Source organism: Phycodurus eques, chromosome 7 (genome assembly GCF_024500275.1).
Source record: "Phycodurus eques isolate BA_2022a chromosome 7, UOR_Pequ_1.1, whole genome shotgun sequence".
Lineage (NCBI taxonomy): Eukaryota > Metazoa > Chordata > Actinopteri > Syngnathiformes > Syngnathidae > Phycodurus > Phycodurus eques.
Genome location: NC_084531.1, coordinates 30,517,970 through 30,540,607, shown reverse-complemented (window position 1 = coordinate 30,540,607; position 22,638 = coordinate 30,517,970). Strand labels below are relative to the sequence as shown.

General features: G+C 48.4%; 2 protein-coding genes across 3 annotated transcripts; one reads left to right on the top strand and one right to left on the bottom strand.

Moving 5' to 3' along the window:
• Positions 1 to 684: 684 nt before the first annotated feature.
• On the bottom strand, positions 685 to 14,036 carry LOC133404723 (calpain-5-like). 2 transcript variants are annotated; one of them, XM_061680888.1, is made up of 13 exons: positions 13,881 to 14,036; positions 13,515 to 13,646; positions 9,107 to 9,315; positions 8,831 to 9,023; positions 8,065 to 8,258; positions 6,480 to 6,557; positions 6,210 to 6,405; positions 5,743 to 5,865; positions 5,073 to 5,146; positions 3,917 to 4,039; positions 2,768 to 2,871; positions 1,899 to 2,035; positions 685 to 1,833 (listed from the first exon to the last, which is right to left on the bottom strand). In XM_061680888.1, the coding sequence occupies exons 1-13, from the start codon at positions 14,034 to 14,036 to the stop codon at positions 1,660 to 1,662; spliced, it is 1,893 nt and encodes a 630-aa protein (XP_061536872.1). In that variant the 3' UTR covers positions 685 to 1,659. The 2 variants fall into 2 exon arrangements, with proteins under 2 accessions (XP_061536872.1, XP_061536873.1); XM_061680889.1 differs by lacking the exon at positions 5,743 to 5,865.
• Positions 10,339 to 12,736, top strand: LOC133404725 (olfactory marker protein-like). The gene is made up of 2 exons (XM_061680893.1): positions 10,339 to 10,487; positions 11,932 to 12,736. The coding sequence occupies exons 1-2, from the start codon at positions 10,419 to 10,421 to the stop codon at positions 12,361 to 12,363; spliced, it is 501 nt and encodes a 166-aa protein (XP_061536877.1). The 5' UTR covers positions 10,339 to 10,418; the 3' UTR covers positions 12,364 to 12,736.
• Positions 14,037 to 22,638: the final 8,602 nt, after the last annotated feature.

Genomic DNA, 22,638 nt, shown 5'->3' with positions numbered 1-22,638 from the left:
GAGTTCTTATTGTGTTCCGAACAAAGTGTAAACACGTTTCAAATGGTAACGATTTAGTTCTCGATGAGCATTAAATTGGTAACGAACGCTGCGTGACTTGTTATAACTTAGTAATAAATGATGCACAACAGTTCCGCATTGGTAGCAAATCAGCCGCAAATGACTAACAACTGTGTAATTAGTCAATTATGCGTCGAGTAAGGAGTTATTTGGCATATCTTTTCAGGTCAATCTGGTCGTAAATGTGTCGCAAATGACTTATAAACATATGCTAAATGGAGTGCACATGCGGAATAAGTGACACGGATGCCACAGTGAATAAAGGATGCATAATAACGGGAGTTTAATAAAGTTGACTGAGCGGACGTTGTGGAAATACGATCGTTTTAAGACGCACGCGTGGATGACGTCGTCCAAGTGCAAAACATTTTCTGGGGTACGTTGCGGTTACGAACCCAACATTTAACATTTCAAACCTGTTGGACACTACTTCATATTTCCGCATTGACTGCACACGATAGCAATTACGATAACAAAAGTGGTTGGAACAAATCCATCAGAGCGGAGGCAGATGATTGGCAGATGGCGAGTCGCCTCTGAAAGAAAAGTCGTCGTACTGGATGCAAACGCGGCAAAAAAAGTCAACTTCGACAGAAATATAAAGTTACGTTTTGTTGTTGAAGGTTGAGGAACAATGTCGATATTTTATTCCCAGTAAAAACAAACTACAAGCAAAATTGTGCTGCAAAATTAAAAGAATACAACTTATACGTTTAAAATAAGGAATTGAGCTACAATTCTAACTTAAAAAAAAAAAAAACATTTAACTGAATTTAAATAAAATCAAATAAAAATGTAATACATCAAATGGAAATGAAAAATAAAAATGGAGCGAACGCCAATTGAATGAAAATATAAAGCAGTAAAAAAGAAACAAAACGAGGACAGAAAAATAAAACAAAATTGGATTAAAAAAAGAATCGAAAACAAAATAGCGAGATGAAATAAAATGCAACTTAACAGTTGAAATGAAAATAAAACATCAAATAAAGTGAAATTCAATTAAAATGAACACTAAATTGTAATTAAATATAATAAAAAAATACAAACAAAACAAAAGGTCATAAATCAAATTACATCAAAACAAAATATAATGTAACAAAGTAAAACCTAAAAAAAATTAAAATGAGCTAAAACTGACAATACAAAATCAAATCAAACGAAATACAATTTAAAGGTGAAATGAACATTAAAAAAAGAAAACATACAATAAAATAACACTGAAATAAATCCATTAAAAAAGAAAGCTAAGATGAAATGAAATTACAAAACAAAGATGAAATTAAAATACATTTAAGAAATGCAAAAAAAGGCGTAAAAATGAACGAGATACAAATTAAACTGATACAAAAGATAAGAAATTGGATAAAAAAAATATAAGAAATAAAAAAAAAATGTAATGAAATAGAAAAAAATGAAACAAAAGAGATGAACATGAAAATGATATCAAAGAAATGTCATTAAATTTATGTTGAAAAGTGAAATAAAATAAGCTACAAATTTTATAAAACAAAACGAGGAAGTCAAATCAACTCAAAACCCCCAAATTCAATGAAGTCAAGTCGAATCAAACGAAGAGGGGCGACCGAGCGGCGCGTCTCAGATGCTGGTGAGCACGGCGCTCGTCACCACCGAGACGGCGAGGGTGCCGGCCAGCTCGTCTCGGCGCCCGCTTTGGGCCCGCAGGTGCAGCGTCTGGTCGATGTCGCCCGACTCGGTGGACAACATCATCTCGCCCAGGAACGAGTCGATCAGCCGGTTGCAGTTGTACACCTGAGCCGCGACCACGTCAACACTTTTGAAAGCGCACGTCGCGCGCACGCGCACCTCACACGTACCTTGATGTTGATGGGCTCGCTGCCTTCCTTCCTGTAGAACACCCCCTTGGTGTCGAAGGCGGGACTGCGAGTGCCGCTGTGCACCGGCGAGCGAACCGTGCGCCCTTCGCAGCGAATGATCACGTACGCGTTATTACCTTTGAGAAAAAAATAAAATAAATAAAACATTTGAAAAGAAAATTCGAGTACATTGGAAAAAAAATGGGGCCGGGGAATGATATCAAACGGAAAAAAGTATGCGGGCGTCCACATAAAAACAAAATGTGAGTAAAATGGCAATTAAACCAAACGCATGAATTTAAATCAATTTAAAAGATCAAATGACAAAACGCTCAATGAAAGAGAAAAATAAAATGTCAGAAAAATATAATCGATACAAATCAATATCAATCGATGAAAATAAAATAGAATGAAATGAAAATACAATAAAATAATGAAAATACAATAAAAGTTGAATGGAAAATACAGTAAAAGTTGAAAGGGAAAAAAAATGATACAAAATAGACGAAAATAAAATAGAATGAAATAAAAATACAATAAAATAATGAAAATACAATCAAAAGTTGAAAGGGAAAAAAAATGATACAAAATAGATGAAAAGAAAATAGAATGAAATGAAAATACAATAAAAGTCGAATGGGGGGAAAAAAAAAATGATACAAACGAAAAATGCAACTTTTTATGAATGCTAATTTGCCTTATGATGTTTGGCATTGTTAGCATTTAGCAAGCAAACTCTGTTTCGTTCTCTTTGTCGTGTCAGTTTTACACGAACTTCAATTTCGCTATCAGAATTGAACAAACGCACGCTCAGCCGCAAAAAGATGTGCTACGGTCTGTTTTTTTTTTTGTCCAGCGGGCACGCGTACCCCCGAGCGCCTGGGCTTGGATGACGTGCACTTGAGTGACCAGCGACGGGAAACCAAACAAACCGGTCCAGCAGGTGCGAGGGGGCAGATCCAGACACAGCTCCCTGCGGCAAACGACAACACAACAACATGAAAATCGCTACAGTGAACCCCCGATATATCAATCTAGTTTTTTTTTTTTTTTTTTAAGCAACCGCTTTGTTTGTTTTTAACAGTACACTGGCAAGTCTCAATTTAGAGTTAGCGTAGTACCACGTTGTGCCACAAAATGCCAGGCAGCACTGAGCTCTCCTGAAAGGAGCGATGCGTAATCGTCGAAGAAGTATATGCCCGCTGTGAGTACTTTTGTGCGCTGTTGGTTTGTGTTGCCGCGCGTGTTACAGCAGCAGTTGTGCGAATCGCCAAAACGTCGAGGCTAATTTCCGCATTAGCGCTAAGCTAGTAGCTGACCGTTGTTGGATGAAATGATGAGATTTAGTTGAATGGGATAATGTTGAACGCCTTCATCGGCAGTTGTTTCCAAAGCATCTCGGCCGATGTTTTACGACGCACAGGATTTTGTGTTCTGCGACAATTTAAGCAGCAAGCCAACCCAAAGACTTTCCCGACAAAAAGTTGGTTTCAACCTTTTTCCATTCTTTAGTTAAGCAACAGCAGTGCTTTTTGTGCTTTTGTGACACCTCAAAAGTATAAAACAACAAAACTAAGACAAAATAATCAGCGTTTGTCGCGAATTGAACGTCAGTGGCTTTTTCACGCGCCGTTTGTCCATGAATTGCGTCATCTTTTGTCAACATCATGACACACTCGTACTTACTTACTTACACTTTACTGTTTGTAGCATACATATACATACTCTGTCCAAGTTCGAGGTGCCTAAACTCGTCCGACTTCCGACGCGTCGGCATTTTTCCCCCTCATAATCGCCGTGACAAGCGGAGATTCACCGCCAAATCTTTATCCTCTGGCTCAAAAGCTGCGCCGATCTCAATTCCAAAGCGATGCAACGCTGCCCTCTTCTGGCGTCTCTTAGTCATTGCAGCGGTCGACAAACGTGGCTTTCACAGACGAGCTGGGCGAGACCCTCTTCCACGCCCGTCCGGCGAAAAACATACCCGACAAATATAAATATATCGAAATGTTAAAAACCTGCAGTGTGACGGCACGTCGGTGAAAATGCGCAGCAGGAAGTCTCCCTCCAGGTTGGGGTTGAAGGTTGTCGGCAGAATAACGTAGCGGCCCTCTTTCAGGTCCACGCGCAGGAACGCAGATCTATGGAAGGCCACTTGAGCATTTCATTCGTCAAATTGATTTCCAGCCCGAGGCCCACGTAATCATCAATAGTACTCTTTTGTTCCCACGAGTGAGACAATTCGGCACACGAGTAGAATGACTGTCGTACTAGTCATGTTTTTTCCACTACGGTATGACATTTTTTTGCAGACGAGTAGGACAACTGTGACATACCAGTAGGACGGCCACGTTACTAGTGGGGCAAAGCTTTGCCCTTGTTGACTTCTATGTGCAACTTGTACAACTAGCGAAGCACTAGAAGTTAACTAGTGCAGTTTCATAATGTCACGGGTAGCGTTAGTTGAACGCAGTGGACAACTAGTGCACAGTTTTGTGTCACCGGTAGCTTAGAGATGGTAAAACGAATGAGTTGTCGAGAATGTGAGGTCGATGTGTTCTTCCCGTTTGGCTTTGCGCAACACGGCAATTCTTCTTGAAACTTTGGACTCCGTGTTTTATGGGGGGCTTCCAAGTGTTCACTACTACTCCTGGAAATTTTTCAGATAGCCATTCATTATTCACCACATCTAGTTGAACTTTAGTTCGCACCATTTTACTCACATTGACTATTCACTCAAATCATTGTTTTGTTTACATTTAAAGGTCATTTATTGATATCAATCAATGACTTCCATTTGCTCATTTGTGAATTTAAGAGTTCTATCAGAACATGAACATAACATGACATGACCAGTGTGGGACCCAATAGTGACCCCTGATGGACTCCGTTGGCAACGTCCAAACACACAGAGCAGCAGTTCTAGTTGAACCTTTTTTGTTTGTTCCTCACTCGTAACATGTAGCTGTCCCGCAGGTATGCCAAAGTTGCGCTACTAGTGTGCCGAAATGTCACACGGTTGTGGAAAAGACCTTAGCGGTAACTCACAGGTGTTCTCCCAGATCTGCAGTCGTCGCACCAGCTGAATGGTTTTTGTCACGAGGACCAAAAGCATTACCGGTACATGTCGGTACGTCATGTCGGATATGCACGAAATGCCGTTTCCGTACAGACCTGGTGTTGCTGTAGGGGCTGTCGGCCACCTTCTGCTGGGGGGCGTGCATCCGGTACTTCCGGTTCAACTCCACCTGTGCGCCCACCATGTTGTAAAAAGTCAAAAAAAAATAATAATACCAATAACAAATACATGCTCACTATGAGTATACAAACACATTCGTATTAGACTATTCAGCGCACTAGTAGAACTTATTAGTCTCGTCTTATTGGTCATGTTTTTCCCCCCACTAGTACATTCCACCTGAAATAGGTTTTATTTTCGTAATTTGGACAGAACTTTGTTCCAACTGCGCTTGTATTTAAAGTTCTTCGGAAATCAAGTAAAGTCGTGTTGAGTCGTAAACTAAACTACCGTGCTGCAGCGGCAACACCAACAGGCTCAAGTAGAGGGCCTGCGCCATGCACTAGGAGCCTCCCGGAGCCTAATAGAAGCACCAAGAGGCCCACTACTAGTTTTGCTTCATTAGTAACATGTCGGTGTCCCACTAGCACAGCAGTCATTGTAGATGCAAACATCTCGCCGTCACGGGTAGGACATGTCAGGAGCGAGGCGGAACTGGGCACGAGTTGCCATCTGGAAGCTACCAGTACCCCTGGTGACCTTCTGAAATTCTCCTCATTAACATCGAGAAGTCGAGAAAAAGACTCGGGTCGGCTGCGGCCTGACCCTGTGGATCTCGAAGCCGATGGCCAGGTTCTCCCCTCGTCCTTGTCTCAGGCAGGCTCTGCGGTCCTTCTGCTGCAGACTGACCAGCGCCTCGTCCTCGCTCTTCGTCACGTCGAAAATGTACTGCGACACGCACACAACGCAACGCGCTTACAAGCCATTTACAGGATGCGCCACACCGAGTCGAGCGCACGACAAAGCCGAACGTCAACAGTCCGGCTGGACGAGACCCTCGTTGAACCCGTCGAAAAATGTACTGCGTCGTCAGCGGCGGTAAACGTTCCGACCCGTGCGGGTGAATACGGACGTCGGGTAATTTACCACAAATTTCAGGGGGGCGTTCGTGACTTGCCAAATGTCCGTATTTGCGTCAGGGCTGAGCCCCAAACCCCCACAAAACGATCCGGGCCGCCAAAAACGAGGGTTTCGTCATTACGACGCGGTCGGGATGTAAAAGTAGGGCGCACCTGCGGGTTCTGGAGGAACGTCTGCTTGTTGTTGACGCAGCCGCCGGCCCGGTTCTTCAGCACGTTGTCGTGGCGACGCCAGGAGCCGCGCAGCACCGCCTCCTCCCAGGTCTTGTGCACGCTCAGGTAAGACGTGTTGATCAAGCGCAACAGGATGAGGTGCGTGAAGTTGGAGATGAAGTCGCTGAAGGTCATCCTGCGCGGGGGGGGGGGGAAGCGCATCAATACACACGTTCGCCCTCCAGGGGGCGACATCGCACCCGAGCTCACCAGAACTCTCCGTCGTTCTGCACGATGACGCCGATCTTCTCGCGCTCGCTGTTGCTGACCTTTTTCCATTCTTCCGAACTGTGAGCACAACACGGCAGCTTCAGCGGCATTTTAGTCACCCCGGCAACGTTTGGGCGGCGGAGGCTTTTCGGGCGGGTCGCGGACCGGCGGTAAAAAACGGACAGGGTGCTCTCTGTCGGTACCATCTCACGAAGCGTGGATTTTTCGAGGGTACGGATGACTTAAGAACGCGTTTCCATTCGGTACAAGAAGGCATTCTCAGTCAGTGCTGTATTTACTGTTTTTCATTAACGGTCATTAACGCGCTTTTCATACAAATTGAATCTGTTTATGACTTAAGTAGTGACGGACCAACGCTCGTTCCGACTTGCGTACAAATTGAGATTGTGTGGTCACCGCAGGAGCAGTCGGATAATATCTAATATTTTCAGGGGCGGGAAAATGGAGAATTCTGGGAATTGTCGGAAAAGCGCAGAGTAATATTTTGGTGGATTTTGTGAAACGACAACGGCTCCGATCGGTGAAGGTTTGCTAAGCGGAAGGAGTACAATGGCGAAAATAGGGATGGGCGCCAGCGCAGCCGCGACGCCTGTGAGGAGAAGCGGTACGGAAAATGAATGGGGGGGAACAAAAGAATGAATTTTGGAATCATCCGTGTTCACGATTGTTTTGAACTTCTGTAAAAGGGGCTCACGATTGGCGACAGCAGTAAAGGACTTTTGCGAATGACCTCCAAGGACTCGAGCCTATTTTTAGCGAGCTTTAAAGCGGACCTATTTTGCCAAACCACATTTGTCTACTATTTGGGATGGAATCGTGTCTCTGTGGTGCCCCAGTGAAATGTGAAACGCGAATTAAAACGGTCCACGCTTTCCCGGGTCCCAGACGGTTTTTGCCCGAGAGGCCCGAAAAATTGGAACGTCTCGAGCGTATCGAGTCCGCGGGCGAAGACCTCCGCCCGCCTCGCCGCACCCGAGCCAGCGCTGTCGACATAACGAACGCGGAGGGAACCGATCGGAGGAAAGCGGGCGGGTCTTAGCCAAATCTGGACAAAGCGGATACAAAACTGGCTCAAACAGAAGTAGCTGCCAGAGGGAGGGGCCTTTTCGGCGTTTCTTCAAATGAAATGGACTCTTTGATATGAAACCTCCATTAGAGTCACTCGATGGCGGTTGAACTCGACAAAACATTGGCGCGTTAAAGCTGATCTTTAAGGACCTTTAAACACCTTTAGTGATCTTCAAAGACGTTTAGTCGTCGTAGATGCTGTTCAAACACCTTTAGGGCTATTTAAAGACCACCTTTCATAAACCTTATTGAACCTTTAAATACCTTTAGTGATCTTTAATGACCTGTCGTGATTTTAAGAAATGTATAAATAATTGGAGTGATCTTTGAAGATCTTCAAAGACCTTTAATAGCCTTCAATGATATTCAAATACCTTTTTCTTCCGTTTAAAGAGTCGCCTGTGATAAACTCGATCGTTCGGTGATTCCGTGACATTTGAAGACACGAGCGACGTCGAAGGGCTCGAAAGAGCTTTTAGCGGCGCCGTCTTCTCACCTGTCGCTCCAGGGTCCGCTCCACTCGCTGCGGCCCCACGGGTTCCTCAGGCGGATCATTTCCAGTTTGTTGGAGCGGAAGAAGGCCAGCAGGCCGTGACCCAGACGCACGCGCCGCACGTCCGTCACGGCGTAGGCGTGACCTTTGACCAGGCCGTTGGGCAGGCGGGCCTCCATCTCGGACGCGCCGATCGCCTGCGGGCCGTCACGGGAAGCGACATTAGCGCCACCCGCTGGCGGTCGGTCGGTAAGGGAGGGTTCCGCCGGTGACCTCGGCTTACGACTTCGATTGGTTCCGTGACCGATTTCAAATGACTATTCCCCGTTGAAGTCAAACTTTTTAGACTTTTTTTTTTTAAACTATCTGCAGATTTTCGCTATTTGCAGCCCAGCCCGGTCTCTATCCCCCGTGAATATCTGCGCTCCACTTCATTTACAAACAAAACAAGTTTCAAGAAAATGTCCATGGCTTAATGCTAACATATAATACAAAACACCATAGACGGGGTAACGAAATCAGCGTAGATGGTAGGGTCATTCTAAAGTTTCAAACGACCGCTACTTGACGGCCTGCCACTCACCAAGCGATGGGGCCAAACGCGACTGAAGTGGACCATCGTAAAAAAACCCAAAACAAAACAAAAACAGTTGGCGACTTACTGAACCGCAAAAACATGGTGCGATTGCCAGAGAAGAAGCGGAAAGCCACACAGAACGAGCTCTTTTGTCTGTATATGTAATAAAAATGAGAGCAATCTGACACTGACCTCCATGGAGGAGCTGATGAGTCCTCCTCTCTCGTGCACTTTGAGGACTCGCCTGAACAGCTCGGCTTGCTTCTCCATGCTGTTCTTGGCGCCGCTCTCGCTCAGGCATATGGACTGCGACACGCCGCCCGTGAAGTCCACCAGCGCGTCGGCCGTGTTGCCGCCGTTCAGCGCCTCGTAGCAGCCGCACGTCCTGCGACGACAACCGGACTCGGTTTCGCACGCCGTCAAAAGATAAGCGCGTCCGTTTGGGTGAGTGGGCGTCGGCCCGCGTACTTGGCGTAGGCCTTCTCCACCAGGGCGCTCCAGAACTCGCTGGCGTTGTTGGAGTGGCAGTAGACCAGCTTGCCGTTGAGGGTGGGCAGCCGGTCGTCGATCACCACGTCCGCCCACTCGCCGAACCTCCAGAAGCGGAAGTGGAAGATGCCGGCGTACGAAGCGGCCCGGTCCTTGTTCCACTCCTGGTCTTGCCAGTCGGGAATCACCTGTCGCGGGAGCCACGGGCCGTCACGAATGCTGGCAGCAGCGACGTTCCGGTTCGACAATTGAAATGCAAGGAATTCCCCCCCGGCCGACGGAGCAACTGAGCGCAAGAGCGGGCGAAGTCCGTATTTGTCAACTGCACAAAAGAAGAAATAAAAGGCTTATTTTTCAGATCAATACTGGTCTAAACCAAAGTTTAGATCCAATTTGAACGTCCTTTATATCGTTATCGAACCGTGCCGACAAAGTCCGGTTCGGGGTCCGGAGAAGACTGCATCTGCGTCAGAGGCCAGGTACGATTTATCGTCATTCGTGAACTAGACGATGGCACTAACGTGCGACGAGAGGCGGCAAAGCACTACTTTGCTCTCAAGTTGAGCTCTTCCCTTCACGTCAACGTCCCAAGATGCCACAAGATGGCGCCAAAGCATAATTTATATAGTAGACAAGGTTTTGTAGTGAGCAAGAACAAAACCGCAAAATGAGTTTTTCAGTGAAAAAGGTTCGCCCCCAAAAATCTGCGGCTGGGAAAATTGGCGAATGCCGAAGCGCAAATGTAATGTGACAAGTTGTCGGGAAGGCGACAAAATCCTTCCGCGTGGTGACACACGGACATGTTCACTGGCGCACGCACGCTGATTGACAGAAAGAAAGAAAGAAAGAAACGCTCCGTTGAGCACAAGCGCCCCCACGGGGCGTCGGGAGACTCCCGCAGATCCCCGCCGTGCGTCATCGGCGCCTCCTGTTGCCCGGCAACCGCTTTCCTCCTTCACCTCAAAATAAATGCTTTTTATTTGGGCCATTGTACAATCGAAAAGTTACATAAGTCGAAAAAAAATCATTCCATCAATCGTGTCCTCTGCGCTAATGATGTGAGGGTCGATCGACGCAATGTCGCCTGCGGGGCGTGCTTGTCTGCACGTGTGTGTGCGTGGTGTGCGCGCGTCATGGAAATAGTTGTGCAAGTGGAAGGTGGGAGGTGCTAAGGTGGCGAGAGGAGAGAGAGAGAGAGAGAGAGACACAAACACAAAAAGCGGAAAAGTTCCAACAGCGCCGCTTGACAACATCCGTCCGTCCGTCCGTCCGGCGAGGCCCCGCGCGCGATATGGAGCAGACGGAAGCGACGCCCGACACGGTGGAGCTGCAATTTCAGGAGGACGCGGCGCTGACGGAGGTGAGCGCGCGTCATAACGTCGGCAAAATGAAATGATGTTGCGGCCACGTAAACGGACTCATTTGCAGCGACGTCTTACGGAAGCATGCCGAATGGGTGACTTTTCAATGTCTCCTTATATATATTTGTGTTTTTATTGTCCTACTTAAACTTGCTAAAAGTATTGCCCGGTAATAATGCCTTCTTTAGTCATATTTCATCATCTTACTTACACAATCTCTTACTGTTTAATAGCGTCTTGGTGTACAGTAATCATATCATAATTATTTTACTTTTTGATATCATGCTGACTTATTTTCCACATTCATGAATTGATGCCCCGCCCCCCAAAAAAGGTTTCCAATTGCCACAAGACTGCAGGGCTAGGGTTGCACTACTTTGGTGTCAATGAAGCAGCTCAACTCACTTCAAAAGCTCCCAAACTAATTTCAACACAGTTCCTTGGCACCAAGTTGCCACAGGATGCGGCAAAGCACGACTTTTGTGGAAACGAAGCTCCTCAACTAACCGACGTCGTGGCTAGGCAACAACGTGCCACGGGATGGTGACAAAGTGCTACTTTTTCTCTTAAGAAAGCTCCTTAACTCACTTCAAAATAGTTCCCTCGCACCAAGATGGCAGCCAAGCACTCCTTTTGTGTAAATAAAGCTCCTCGGCTCACTCCAACACAGTTCCTTGGCATCGACATCCCACAAGATGGCAGTAAATCACTAGTTTCGTTGTTTTTTTTTGAGAAGCTCCTCGAGTCCCTTCAACATACTGTAGTGTCGTCGTACCGACATACCACAAGATGGCGGCAAAACAGTACTTTTGTCTGAATGAAGCTCCTCAATTCACTTTAACATAGTTTGCTGGTACCAGGATGCTGACAAAACATTACTTTTGTCTAAATGAAGCTCATCAACTCACTTCCACAAAGTTCCTTGGCACCAGCATGCCACAAGATGGCGACAAAAGTGCTACTTTGGTTTCAATGAAGTGCCTCAACTCACCTCAAAATAGTTCCTTAGATTGAAGATTGCAATAAGATCAAAAGATTGCAATAAAGCACTACTTTTGTCTTAATGAAGCTCCTAAACTAATTTCAACACAGTTCCTTGCCACAGCACGCGGCGAAGCACTACTTTTGTGGAAATGAAACACCTCGACTAACTTTGACATAGTTGCTCGGCAAAAACAAAAAAAAAGCGCTACTTGTGTTGAAATGAAGTGCCTCAACTCACCTCAAAATAGTTCCCTAGCACCAAGATGGCAGCAAAGCACTCCTTTTGTGTCACTGAAGCTCCTCAACCAACTCCAACATAGTTCCTTGGTAACAATAGGCCACAAGATGGCAGCGCAACACCCCCTCCTTTGTGTAACTAAAGCTCGTCAACTAACGAATCTGACAGTCGTCGCGACGCGTCCGTCTGTCCGTCTGTCTGTCCGTGACTCGCTCCCTCAGAAGATGCGTCTGCGCGTGTCGTCTCTTCGGCGCTCGGGCCGCAAGCGCGAGGACGGCGAGCGTCTGCTGCTGCCCCACGAGGCCGTCTACCGGCTGGACTTCCGGCAGCAGGACCTGCGCTTCCGCCGCTGGAACGTGTCCCTGGGCGGGCGCGGGCGCGTCGCCGTCACGGGCATCTCGCAGCACTGGACGCCCGACCTCACCCACCTGATGACGCGTCAGCTGCTGGAGCCCGTCGGCGCCTTCTGGCGCGGCGCCGAGGACCCCGAGGGCGCCGCGCCGCGGCGGCCCGAGGCCGACGTGCGGGAGCTGGGCGAGAGGATCGCCGAGCTGGCCAAGGTCCGCAAGGTCATGTACTTCCTGTTGGCCTTCGAGGACGGCGCCCGGCCCGCCGAGCTGCGATGCTCGCTGGCCTTCGCCGCCCGCCGATGAATCTCGCGACCGGGCGGACGCGCAGAAACCCGCGCTCGGCTCGGCAAACTGAATGATTTGCGTCTTGACGTGTGCAAATAAATCTTATTCGATCACGCGTGCATTTGGGTTTTTATTCAGAACTCAACCGATGCCATCGTGCTCAAAGTCTTTTCATCTTAATACCTTAAATGTGTCAAACGTTTGGAATAATGTCTTATTTAATCTTGCGATAATGATTGAATTATGTCTGATATAATCATGCATAGTTTTAGGTAATGATGCCATGTTCTATTTTCCCAATGATGTCTTAATCATGCTGTAATTATGTCGTCAAGTCGAATTTAATGTTGCTCCACTTACTGAATAAAGTCTAATTCAATCATGCCATAAATATTGAATAACTTCCCCTTTCATCGTGCAGTCATTATTTAATAACGTCTGCGTAATGACAGCAGAACTATTTGAGGACTCAATTCATCATGCTATCCTTTATTGTTAATAACCTCTTACTTAATCACGCAAAACCAAATGGAATCATGCTGCGTTTCATTCCTTCACCATCCGTTCCGCTTCTCCTCACGCGCCGGCGCCTCTCACGGGCGAGGCCGGGATTTGAACCCCGGTCCCCGGAACTGCGAGGCGGATGTGCCAACCAGTCGGACGCCGTGCCGCCGTACTTACTCATGCTATAATTATTGAATGTCTAATTGTGCTACAATTCTTTAATCACACCCAATCGAGTCAAGCTGCAGCTATTTGATAACGTCTCAATTATGCTACACTAAATTCTTAACGTCTAATTTAATCATGCTGCAACTAATGATGCCCGACTTAACCATGTTATAATGGTTGAATCAAATCAAACTTCATCATGCTTTCATTTGCATCCCGTCTGATGGAATCACGCTATAACCTTGTAGTAATATCGCCCATAATTTTGCGTCATCATTATTTGTCAGATTGAATCACGCCACGAGTGTAACCGGGCCACCTTGAAGACGATTCCGGATTGAATCATCTTGTTCATCGTCGAACGATATGCAATCCTGATTCACATTTCTTAAATAGCGTCCGAGTTCAAACGAGTCAATCGCGCCGCAGCGAAGTTCACGAACGCCGGCGACGGCGACCGCGTCCGAGCCCGTAAACGGCGGCGCGGGGGGACTGACCTTCTGCCACAGGCCGTCTTGCGACACCAGGCTGGAGCAGGCCGCCACGAACCAACAGTTTCCCAGCTGGCCTTGGTGCAGGTCGTGGGCGCTCAGGCCGTCCACGAACAGCTGCGGATCCTGGCATATCTCCTGCTCGCAAATAACACGCGCAAAGTCAACCTTCGTTCCGGCGGCAGGGCGGCGCCGCTCAAACGTTGCCACGCAAACACACGCACGCGCAAAGCCTTTAGGAACACACAACAAGGGGACACGATCGAGGACTCAAAATAAGCCCTCACGCGCGCTCATTCATCCGCTTTGCCTCTCGCTCGTTCATTCGCACACTCCCCATACGCACTGGAGCGCGGCGGCGCCGGGGCGTACCTGCGGCCGCTTCCAGATGACGTTGCCGATGCGGTTGCGCTGGTAGAAGAGCGACTGGTCCGTGGCGGGGAACAGCGGGTCCTCGAACAGGAGGCCGTTTTGCCGACACTGCTTGCGCAGGGCGCCGAACGATTGGCCCTCGTAAGCCACCACCATGCCTGACGCTTCTGTCACACGCACGGCAACAAATCAGCCGCAGTACGCACGTGCGGACCTACAGAGCTCGCGGAGAAAAGGACGCGGCCGGCGCCCGCGGAACTCATGTTCGGACGTCACGCCGCCTTTCGGGGAGGGGATCGCATCAAACCAAGATACAACCTTTGCGAGCCGTCCGCCGGAAAGGTCACGTCACACGCGGTCAAGATGGCGGCCAAACAAACAAATCGCGCGACAAAAATATAACATCATAAAAGTCATATATACAACAAAAGCAGCGTGCAATTCACCAGGGGCGTGTATCATAAAGGGAAGGGGCGCGGGGGGGGGGGGGGGGGGGCAGGAGATGACCGGTTCAAAGGGAGCTGTTGGCTTCTTAGGGAGTGGTTGGCTGTCGAACGTGAAAACACTCAGTTTGGGTGTGGAGAGTAAAGTCACATGACTGCTTCTCGTCTCCCCTCCCATCTTATGGGACTGAAAGAATGGAAGTCGGGGAATTGAAATACAGAAGTTAGCGGAGCATTCGATGCCCGCCCGCCTTATCGAATGCGTCTCGCTAATGCGATTGTGAGCAGTTGGCGGTGCGTTCAAGGACCGCCTGATAACGGGGGACCAAACGACTGCGTCACAAGTCGGCGGTGCCTTCGAGTACCGTCCCGTGAAATGTGGGCGTAGGCTAACGTCAATAGTTGGCGGTGTGTTGAAAGACCCTCTTAACGAATGTGACCCAACGACTGCGTCGAACTAATGCAATCTGTCAGTCGTCGGTGGTGCATTCAGGGACCATCTGATAACATGGGCCCCAACACCTGTTGAATTGAATGTAAATGAAGTTGAGTTGCGTAAACAGTCGGCGTACCATTTCGTGAATTGGGACTGGACGACTGGGCCGAAGATAAGGCAAATAGTTGGCGATGCGTTCAGGGACCATCAACGACTGTTTAATTGAACGTAGATGAAGTCGAGTGGAGTCAACGGTCTGCGGTGCCTTCACGCACCATCTCGTGAAATGGGACTGGACGACTGGGCCGAAGATGATGCAAATAGTTGGCGATGCGTCCAACGGGCATCTGACTGAACGTAACCTCGCGACTGCATCCGACGAACCAAAGTGGAAGTGGTCGGCGGTGCGTTCAAGGACCAGCGGAAGAACTAGGGTAGGATGCCCACATGTGACTGAATGAACGTGCTAAAGTGGGAAAAGGGAACTTTGTGTTTAGTCTCGAGTCCACGCGCAGAAGGCCAACAGACGTTGGAACAAGTGAAAGTGGCTGAACGATAAAAGGCAGCTTTTAACCGGAAGTGGTCTCGTTCACGCGAACTTCCTCGCCAAGAAGGGCGACGTGCCACATTCTTTCCTCTCCGATGTCAACGCGTCCACTACGGCAACCGAAGACAATTCCGTGGGCTTCCGAGCGACACGGAGTGTGTCGAGGCGACAAAAGAGCCCGAAAAGTCAACTCGCGCACGTCCAAACGTTAAGCTCGCTTGCAAATCAGCCACTTACTTCCAAGGAGTCCCTGTGACGTCAGGCCGTGCTCCTTCGCTCCTCCGCCCGCAGAACAACTTTGGCTCGTCGTCGCTGAGGTTTGCGTGCCGCTCTCACGCGAGCGCCGACGTCGAGCAGCTCGCGGGCACACGACACGCTTGCGAGCCCACCGGCGACGCGAACGCCTCCTCGCGCATCTGGCGGCGAGACGAGCGCCGGGCCGCGTTCAAGGGCTGTGTGACAAGCCGCCGCCGCCCATCTGTACCAATGCGCGGGGGTGACGTTCAAGGGCCCTGTGTCAAACTGGGAGCGAGCAGCTGTCGGGAGTGCGTTCGAGGGCCCTCCGACTAAGTGCCGCCGTTTGACTCCACGTTAGGAAGTCGCTGGGGCGTTCGCGGACCAGATGACGACACGGGACCGCTTAAGTGGACATGACAGTACGGAATGCGTTCGTAAAGAACTTCACGGTGCCTTTGGGGCCATCTGACCAAAAGGATGAAGTTGGTGGTTTGTTCAGGGACCCTCCGCGGTTCCATCGGTCGCACAGGCGAGGCCGGATTTGAACCGGCGCCCTGAGAAGTGTGAGCCAGATGCGCTAACCACTCGATCGTTTGATCAAATGTCATTTTTTTTGATCGTGGCTGATGATATGGACTGCAGTGGCTCGTGGGGCGTTCAAGTGTCATCTGCTGCCCGACTGCGGTTAGGTCATTTTGAAGTGTGAGTGGTTGATGGTTGATGGTAATGAAGCATACCCAGGAGTCTGTATTTATGTTTAGGATATATCGATGCCATTGTTTTGTACACGTTTTTTTTTTTTTTTAAACTGCATCGTCCCCTCGATGTTTTCAATAATGCCAAACATTTATATGAATGTAAAAACCGCCACGGTTCCGTCGTCCGCGCTGAGATTCCGCAATTGTGTGTTCGGGGTGTCGACCGCTAGATGGCAGCAAAGGGCTGAGATGACAGCGAGGCCATGGATGTCCCGTGCAGATATTAATCTTTAACATCATCATCGGCAACAAAGCTTGTGTCATGTGAGTGTCAAAGTTGCACTTTACGCTCGAAGGCCAACAAATCGGGAGACGTCAATCGCAGGTAAACAAACAACAACAACAACATCGCAAGTCTTTTACTGAACGCATCCTATTTTTAACGACTTACGAAGACGTATTGTTTTTGTGTAACTTCATGTAGTGTGTGTATATGCTTCCATTATGATTCCAATACAAATATTTGCATCACATTAATTACTGTGACGACTAAATTTGAATTACTCTAAATTCATTATTGTTTTAAACAGTTCACATTTATAAAAAAACAAACATGTTTTTTGTTGATGTGACTTTTACTGCTATTGCTACTCATTATCATCATTTCCTTCACGAGTGCATCAATAAACCTTTCGTGATTAAATTAACTATTTGAAGTACAACATTTTAATGAGCATGTTTTTACTTTTTTTAGGTTTTTATGTGACTTATTTGACCAGTATTGCTGCTTACAGATGCCACAATTTCTTATCAATTACTAAATCAATAAAATGTTTTATAGGATAAAACTATTGTTACAAAACTTGAATTACTATGGTATTCATCAATTTGTTTGTATTTTTTATTTTTTTTTGGTACATATTTTGTAAATATGTCAAATGTTTATCTCGTGTAGATCATTAGATTTAATTCCTCTTTATTTGGCAAGTAAATAAAAAACAAGGACTTTGTCTCCGGGAGTTGGAGGCGCTTTCGTACCACAACAGAAAAAAAACAAAAGAACAGTCAATTGACCGAATACTTTTGAGACACAAAGACATTGAAAAAAAAAACAGTCACTGAGTCCTCTCGCAATTTAGCGCAGCTCGAAATGACAAATAGAACAATAAGTCCGGCGCAGTGACCATTGTGCAAATGGCGCAGGGACTTCAAGAAAGGCATGCAGTTTAAAGTGACGAGTAGTGCGATCATCTGGGACAGTGTCAATTGTGCAAATGGCGCAGATACTTCTCAAGCCCATGAGTGGCCAGTATTGGTCAACGGCAGATACGCAAACAGTGCAGCGTGGCGAGACGACGACAGTGAGTGCACGAGTGATATATGATTGGCCCACAAAAATGTGACAACGAACTCAAGTCGAAAAAACAATGGCAGCGTGTTGCAACGGAATTGTAGGTCAGGTGTTTAGGAAGTTAGTGATTCCCGGTCACCGGAAGAGCCGGTGACCGGGATGCGGATTTTGCACACTCTTGTCTTAGTTCTGGCAGCGTGCAAGTCCTCGAGGGCGGGTAGGGGGGTACCGACAATGCCTTTCAGCGGTTTTGATTGTCCGTCGCAGTCGGAGTCGGTCCTTATTTGTAGCGGCACCGAACCGGACTGTGTTGGAAGAACGCAGGACCGATTCGATGACCGCTGCGCAGAACCGCCTCAGCGGCTCCCGTGGAAGGCCGTGCTTCCTCAGAAGCCGCAGGAAGTACATCCTCTGCTGGGCCTTTCTTCAGGACGGAGCGGATGTTGGTCTCCCGCTTCAGGTCCCGAGAGACTAATTAATCCCCAGGAATTTGAAGGTTCGACGGTTGACACGGGGGAGTTGGACAGTGTAAGAGGGTGCTTCCTGAAGTTCACGATCATCTCTAGGGTCTTGAAAGTGTCCTTTTCAAACCTGCAGTAGAAGGTGTTCAAGTCTGACGTCAGCAAGTCCTTTATTGTTCTCTGCTTGGGGGTATGGTCGCTTGTCATTGGTTAGCTATTGCAATCCACGCCAGAGTGACTTAGAGTCGTCGGCAGTCAATCTGCTTTTCCATCTTTTCTTGCATAATTTCTCTCGGCGACGCTAATTTCTTTTGTCGGCTGATTTCTAGCGCGATTGTACAGGCGCTCGGCGTCCTCTTTAGCCTGGCGACGTTGCTGAAGTCGGCCAGCGGACCGCGGCTGGTTGTCATCGAACGTGCGACACGACTTTGTCGGTCCGCACACAAAGCGATATCGGACGCGACGCGGGCCGCACATTCAAGCGGGCGGGCGGGCGGCCGGCTGAAGTTTCAAAAGCACTCCGGTCTGTGCAGTCTCGACAGTCTTGAAGTTCTAACGTTGCTTCATAGGTCCTCTACTTCACTGTTTATTGAAAAACTTTTAATTTGAACTACCTTTATATTATTGATACATTTGGATGAATATAATATGTTCTATTTTTGAAACCAATTTCTTCTTGCTCCCAATCCGAATCATATTTCTTCGTGCGGCGACGCCTTTCAAGTTCCTAAAATGAGTGTGAGAAGCTGCGGTTAAAGTTAAAGTGGATATTTTGGGTCAATGGTTGACAGCTCGAAAAGAAAATGTGTTAATGTCTTCTTTTGTTTTCCGGTTGCTGACGTTGCCAACTCGCAGCTTTGAAATGTTTGCCCGCTGCTTGACGCTCGCAACGTTGGCGGCTGCGTCGGCCCATCCCGGGAGAGCCGACGTCCTGACGGTGGCGCCCGCCGCGGAGGTGGACGTGCGCCCGCGGGCGGAGGCGACTATCCGGTGCGGCGAGGGCCCTCTTCCGCCAGCGGGCGCGGTGGCGTACTGGCACACGCCCTTCGGACCCGTCCGCGCGCCCGGGCTCCACGCCCCGCCGGTGCCGGTCCACATGCGGCGGGACGGCAGCCTGGTGCTCCGCGATCTGAGCGAGCTGCACCGGGGTCTCTACTACTGCCTGCTGCGGCACGACGACGGCGGCGCCACGCTGTTCCCGTACCAGCTGCGCACGCGCGAAGCTCCGCGGTTCGAGAGGGAGCTGGACGACCCGGAAGCGGTTTCCGGCGAGCTCTTTGCCGGAGCCGTGACGGCGGCGGTGCTGCTCGCCTTCGTGTTGGGGTTCAGCGCAGGAGCTCTCGGCAGGACCCAAATTCTCAGGTGAGGCAAACATTTCATTTTCAAAGCCCCCAATTAAAAAGAAAAGGACGAGCTCATCGCTCTTCTATCTTCGTGATGCGCGTGCACTCGTGGCCGACAACAAGGCGCTCTAAAGTCGCCCCGACCACCCGAAGCCACGGTCACACGCTCGCTCCCACGTCAGACATTTTAAAAAGCCTATCCCCCTCCACGCTCTTCCGTCTTTATCTGTGTAATGTGCACACACTCGCTGCCGACAATGAGGCACTCTACAGCAGCCACGTCAGCGCAAAGTCCCTGTCCGCATACTGGCTGTCACGTTAGATTGGGGGGGAAAAAATGTGTTTTTTAAAATCTTGCCTGTTCGCTCTTCTGTATTTCTCTGCAATGACATGCGCACACTCATGGCGGACAACAAGGCGCTCTAAAGCGGCTGGCTGTCACGTTGGACTTTTTCAAACAAAATTCCACCTTCCTTTTGTTCTTTACTTGTAGTGCATTCGTACGGTTCTTTTGGTCTCTTTTTGTGTGTGCTACTTGTCCACTTGAGATTCACTTCCACCATATACACTGCAAACTAGATTTTTTACATGAGTCGACTGACATAAAAACATGCCATCGTACAAAAGAGCCAGTAGGTGGCAGTGTTTGACATGTCCTGTCATGCACGGTATGGACAAAAGGATTGGGACAGCTCCCAAGGAGGGAAAAGGCGTCATTGTCTCGCAGTCTTATCGCAACTATTCAAACTTTGTTGATGCAGATGTTTGAGGGCGGTCACAAAGAGGCTACCATCACCACGGCAACGTCGACCTGACATCACCATGACGACCCTCAGCGGCCGGCCTTCATCGCTATCCTCTCCGTCACCCTCGTCATCGTTTTCCTCAAGTCCACCCGCCAAACCGCAAAGAAGTTTCCGGGACGAACGCGGCAAGGATCAGCAGGAGGAAAACAACGCCGCCTCCGCCGCCGCCGCCGCCTACCTGGAAGCCTGCGACCATGTGGATGAGGGGAAAGGAAAAGAGGAAGAGAGGAGGGAGGAAGGAGAAATGCTGGAAGAAAATGATGGGAAGATGGAGGAAGATGAGAGAGAAGGGGATGATGAAGATGGAGAGAGGAATTATAAAGATGAAAGAAAGAGAAAGGATGAGAAAAAGAACAGGAGGGATGATGAAGATGAAGATGTAAGCAGCCAGTCTTCACAATCAGACGATGAAGATCCAAAGCAGGAAGTAGAATCATCTCCGTCGGGCCGTCCGAGTCGCGTCATCCGCGTTTATCAGCACGACCGAGATGGCCGTCGTTACGGCCACCTCCCGACCCCCGAGCCGGGCCGCGCCCCCGCCCTCAAGCAGCGCGCCGCCTCCCTCACCCGCCTCAGCGCCATCATGGCCGCCGCCTCAGCGGGGCCCATGGACGCCGTCGCCCGAACGACGCTCTTTGACGCGACCTTTTGAACCAGGTCACCTGACAACAATTACTCTGCTAACACCGACACGCTACTTTTCAGCTACTTGTATTCCACTTTTGGTCCACTTGCAATCCATTTGTAGTCCATTTTAGGTCCACAAATCATCCATTTGTAGTCCACTTATGATCGTGTATTCCACTTTTGATCTCTGTGCATTTCCTTTTTTGGCCACATGATCCTTTTGTAGTCCACTTTAGGTCAACTAATGATCCATTTGCAGTCTACTTGTCATTCACTTGTAGTCCACTTGTGATTCTCTTATGATCTACACGTATTTAAAATTCCATGCAAATCAGCTTGCATGTGTGTGTGTGTATAATGTGTATTTGTGTGTGTCTGATTACACCCCCCCCCCCCCCCCCGCAGTGTTGTGGTGTGCCAGTAACATGGGTCAGTGACAGTGAATGAGTTGCGCACATGATGCCTTAATAGCGACAGGGAAGAGGGAGAAGTCTTAAGCTCTTTAAACACACACACACAGACACACACACACACACGGCACATGAGATCTTCGCTGGCAGCAGGAGGACAAGGACCGGCTGGAGATCAGGTCGTCACCAAGAAGAAGTGCAGGAAATGAACGGAATGAACAGAAGACATCTGGTAACAAACATCTGAAGATGAAGGATTGAAATGATTGTTTTCCCCTTCCAGTGTAGGAAGGAAGTGTTTTTTTTTTCCCACCCGCATCATCTTCGTCCTCTAAAAGACATATGACATCATGCACGGTGAGGAGAACTCGAAAGAACTTTCTCAGACACAACGGCGCCGCATCTTGCCGAGAGCTTTTCCAAATATTTTGGTGAAATTTATGTCTAGATCTGATTCCCAACATTCGTGGATCCGAGCTCATCACATTTCACTTGCGAAAATCATTGATTTTCTACATGTAATATATTGTTTATATTGTTGTTCATTTGAAAAGCTAGCAACCTGAGTGAGGCAAGCGCTGAGGCGCATTCGTAAGAATTTTCCATTTTTGCCTACGTATTTTTGCATACTATTTCTATTGAGAGCGGATACAACGCTAACATGCGAACAGTTGTTATGCTTACATTTAGCAAGATGGCAACCTGAGTGCAGAAAGCGCTAAGGCAGCGTGATATGGATTTCACATTGTGCCCTGTGGTCGGGTACTATTGCGAAAGTGAAGAGCTCAAATGCTAAGATGCTAACAGTTGACATGCTAACAAAAACGTATTATTCAATATTTAGCTCTCTGACAGTTTCAATCAAAAGTGAGTCATTTTGCATTCAATGTCGTTGGATGGTGTGCCTAATGAAGCGCCCAGCGACAGTTTGACGGGACTCGATGACACGTGAACAAAAGGGTCAACACGTTGACTTTGACGAAGTCCTTCACCTTACATTTGTGCCGCCCCAGAAAGTTCCCATCATGCATCGCTGCTGGCTATTCGCAGCTCAGAAAGGGGCCAGTGTGTCTCTCTGTGGGGGGCGCAGCGGGGGGGGGGGGCTGATGATGGAGATGCCCTCAGGCCACGTGGTGGCTGGATCAGGTTCTGGAGCGGAGACAGGAAGTGAGCGCCGCAAGTTGGCGGCACATGAAAGTGGGTCAGATTGTTCGGGTTTCGCCTTTGTCAACCCGAGAACACAAACGTTTACATGGCATGATACAGGTAAGCCTGCATGCTAGCTAGCTGATGCTAAAAGCAAAAATCTAACAGCGATGTCGACTTTTGGTCCACTTGTAGTCCTCTTTTGGTCAATTTGTATTTGACTAAACTTCCACTTGTAGTCATGATGCTGATA